A 4,166-nucleotide genomic window follows, 5' to 3' on the forward strand; every position below is an offset into this window, starting at 1 on the left:
TGGCACAGTGACATGGGGTTTGAGCCCACATCCTTTAGACTCGCTTGCACAGACACACTGATGCACACAGAGAGGACAGAGAAGACAGTGAGGATTGTAGTGACACAGAGACACAACGATCTGCACAGACACACAGCATAGAACTATGCACCTCCACACTCTGTTCAACCATTGAAGCTGAAGTACTGGTCAGCTACTACTGGAGCATCTCAACTCATAGGTAAGCATTATCAGTATGAATAACAACCGTACACAGCATTTTTTGGCTTTACTTTTCATTTCGTTTCTTAAATCCCTTCATTTGGATAGTTTCAAGTACAGGAGAGAACATTCTGTAGATGTTCTATCAACAGACGACTGGTTTGATTCAGTTAGAGACAACGTAAACTCTTTTGACATGCAGCAACTCTGTCTTCCGACTAGCTATACTATACTCAAGCTGTACACGTACAGTAGGAGCATGCTATAGCCTATTCTGGACAAATGATGAGATTCTGTGTATAGTTAGCTGAATATATACAGATCGTCTGTCAGGGACTATCCAAAGAAGATGTTACCCTTTATCTGTGTCCATTGCTTGCCATTACCATATCACCACACGTCAGCTCAAATTGAGTTGCCAACAAGATGATTAATGATTAGCCACTGATATACATTACTACTGTAGATTCAAATATGACATTGAGGTGGAGGGGGGGGACCCAGCAAATTACACCTTGTAATTGAGTAAAGTCTAGGCTAGATATGGCAGGTTTGAAAACAAAGTCTCTTCGGTGTTTACGAGCCGAGGGGCAAACAGCATTTAATCGTGTAGGCAAGCATACATACTGTAGCAGTGACACAAGCAGTGCCATAAACTAGGAGGTGTAGTAAAATGACTAAATGCTCAAAATGTATACACTGTAGTCCAGAATGTATACACTGTAGTCCAGAATGTATACACTGTAGTCCAGAACAATCAGTCCACTGTGCTAGTCCCGTTGATCATGAAGTCACCAGTACATACAGTATGTCAGTCAATCTATCAGTAACACATAGTTGTTAATCTTGACAATAAAGAAATTCAAACAGAAATAGTATCTCACGTCTGTCAACGACAGTGCTTCGGATGAATGATCGGATTTGACTTTGTAAGGTGTATTTCCATGAATGGAATACATCCTCAAACTGATAAAGAACAACCAATGAATGTAGTCTGTCAATATTGACTTTGAACGTGTGCCGGGAGCCAGCTTCGTGGCAATGGAAGTATTTAGGGGAATGCAAATCGTATTGGCGTCATATCAAAGAAGCCTCTAAAAAAAGCACAACCACAAAACCGTCCAAGAGGTGGAGTGCGTTCTTGGCTCAGGTCCTAATAACGCGTTCCTAACAATCGTGCTCCTAAGTAAACCCCATCAGGTATATGGACCGGAAGCGTATTGGTTGCCAGACGACAGGAATATGTTTGTTTTACTGTTGGCTCACCGATGGGAATGGGTACATGGCACAGGATACTGTGCCCTAATATACTACCCCGGCCATAGCCGCAAGATGTTTTGACTAGGGGGTGCTGACTGCGGATTATCATCTCACCACCAGAGGGTGCTGTAACACCCCCAGCACCCTACTTGCCGCAGCTATGACCCAGGTATCTCTAGTCGGACTCTTAATGAGAGGGTACCTGGGCAAGAGACTGGTCACATCAGTCATAAGACAAAACCATTATATGGTTCCTGTCTATGTATGCCTCTGGAAAGGAAATGGAGATACTGTATGCAAAGAGGAACAGGACGGCAATCGTGTTCTTACAAGTTCCTTGTTGGACTGATATGTTTTAGGTGGAATGCAGACGGTATGTCAGTATCCGATTAATAGCATAGTATGTGGGTGTGCACCACAGGAGGTTGGTGGCACCTTAGTTGAGGAGGACTGACTCGTGGTAATGGCTGGAGCGAAATTAGTGGAATGGTATCAAATACATCAAACACATGTTTGATACCATTCCATTAACTCCGTTCCGGCCATTATTATGAGCCGTCCTCCCCTCAGCAGCCTCCACTGGTGTGCACGTTGGAAAAAGCAACAACAACAAAAAAGTACAACTGTGAGTAGTTCACAGTTCCAGACCTCCGCCACATACTCACACAAATACACACACACATTCCCAGACATAGACACAGAATGACTCAGACTGTCATGGACAGATCACATCATGCCCGGCACACAAGGTCCCATCTGAAGATTCAGAATACTTCCTAAAAAGCTAAAGATATTTTAATCTTAAAGTCAAGAATTTATAGAGTTCTGTCCATTTGTGACTATGAGTCCTCTTCCTGATAATAACAACTGACTGGCTACTGGCTGGACAAAGTTCAAAATCATTAGAGGAAAAAGTGTTACACTTTGACTCATCTAGAGGAAAGCCATTAAGTGGTAATGTATAAGGAAGTCATTCTGTATATTCACACCCTTCTCGCCCTTTTTAACAGAATGACATCCAACGCCACGCTTCCATTCGTCCTCCTTGCCTCAGCCGGCCGAGATGACAAAGCCACCGTGGTGGACATTGACGCCATCATGGACAACTTCATCATTGTCCTCTACACGCTGACCATTGTCCTGGGCACCACGGGCAACTCTGTGGTCATCTGGGTGGCGGGCTTCAAGCTCAAGCCCACTGTCACCAACGTGTGGCTGGTCAACCTGGCCGTGGCCGACCTCATCTTCTGCCTGAGCCGTGTGCTCTCGCTGACCAAGAAGCTCTTCTTCGACTACTGGCCGTTCGGCATCTTCCTGTGCAAGTTCAACGGATTCTTCAAGTACACCAACATGTTCTGCAGCGTGTTCCTGCTCGCCGTCATCAGCATGGACCGGGCACTGTGCGTCTGGCACCCCGTCTTTACCAAACGCCGCCGGACACTCTGCGCTGCCCGCCTGATGAGCACCGGCGTGTGGGCGGTGGCGGCCATTTTGAGCGCCCCCTACTTTGCCTACCGCCAGGTCTACCTGGGCAAGAACAACCTGAGCAAGTGCTCGCTGGAGGTCAAGGAGCCAATGGAAGGCGACAACAGCGCTAAGCTAGCGCTCTACTCCATCCGCTTCCTATGCGGTTTCCTGCTTCCTTTTCTCATCATCCTCTGCTGCTACATCCTGGCAGGGCTGGGCATCCGACGCACCCGCCTGTCGGGCAAGTCGCGTCCCCTTCGTATCCTGGCATCGCTGGTCTGTGCCTTCTTCCTGTGCTGGGCGCCCTACCACTGCCTCCTACTGGCCAAAATGATGTACAGCAAGAGTACCATGGTGAAGGTGGGGCTGACAGTGGCCAAAGGCTTTGCTTACTTCAACAGTTGTGTGAACCCGCTGCTGTACTTCTGTATGGGGTTGGACATGAGAGGTTCAAGGTTCAGGCAGAGCATAGCGGGGGTGTACCAGAGAGCACTAGCTGATGACAGGGATGGTCGGTCCACGCAGTCCAACGAGCGCACAGTGGATGATAGTTCTGGCCCTGCGTCACGACCTGTAATGGTGACCGGTCAGTCTCGGGTGAATGTGGCCAACTTCTGAGGGAAGTCACATTTGGTATGAGGAGGGGTTTCAGTCCTTATTCATTTACAGGCTACTTAACACTGAATAGCTGAATAGCTTGTGTAGACAAAAAAATATATATATTTTTGATCAGTTGTTCAAACCGTTCACATTCCACTGACTTTGTTGTAGCTAGCTAAGAGAGGCGGAAGCAAGACCACAGGGGATACATAGAGACTGTGAATGTATGTAAATGACTCAATAAATAATTCTCACAATTTCAAAGTGTTATGTGCTAATGTTTTGATGTATGTGATGAAAATCACAGAAAGAGAGTGGAACTGTGCCTAGAAAATAGACAATAACATAACAGGAGGAAGTGACACAACTTTTGGGGGAAGTCATAAATGACTTCAGTCATGCTATTTCTACTAAAAGTCAACTTCAGGTCTCAACAGGGGAAAAACTTGTATTTCCATTTTAGCGTTTCCATTTAGAATCATTGTCTTCCACAGGACAGCATCCTTATGTGCCATTGGTGAATTTTACATATCGGTGACACCTCATTCACTCTCATTGATGATTCGGAAAGGGGGAAATGAAAGATGTGAGAGAAAATAGAAAGAAAGGGAGAGGGAAGTCAGAAACAGAGGATGTAA

The 4,166-nt window shown here is 46.0% G+C and overlaps 1 protein-coding gene across 1 annotated transcript; it reads left to right on the forward strand.

Moving 5' to 3' along the window:
- LOC120027378 (fMet-Leu-Phe receptor-like) lies at positions 1-3,768 on the forward strand. The gene is made up of 2 exons (XM_038972293.1): positions 1-220; positions 2,472-3,768. The coding sequence occupies exon 2, from the start codon at positions 2,473-2,475 to the stop codon at positions 3,544-3,546; it is 1,074 nt and encodes a 357-aa protein (XP_038828221.1). The 5' UTR covers positions 1-220; position 2,472; the 3' UTR covers positions 3,547-3,768.
- The last annotated feature ends 398 nt before the right edge of the window (positions 3,769-4,166 follow it).

Source organism: Salvelinus namaycush, chromosome 32 (assembly GCF_016432855.1).
Source record: "Salvelinus namaycush isolate Seneca chromosome 32, SaNama_1.0, whole genome shotgun sequence".
Classification (NCBI taxonomy): Eukaryota; Metazoa; Chordata; class Actinopteri; order Salmoniformes; family Salmonidae; genus Salvelinus; species Salvelinus namaycush.

Coding starts and splice junctions, on each gene's coding strand:
- LOC120027378 (XM_038972293.1), top strand. CDS start 2,473: ATGACATCCAACGCCACGCTTCCATTCGTCCTCCTTGCCTCAGCCGGC.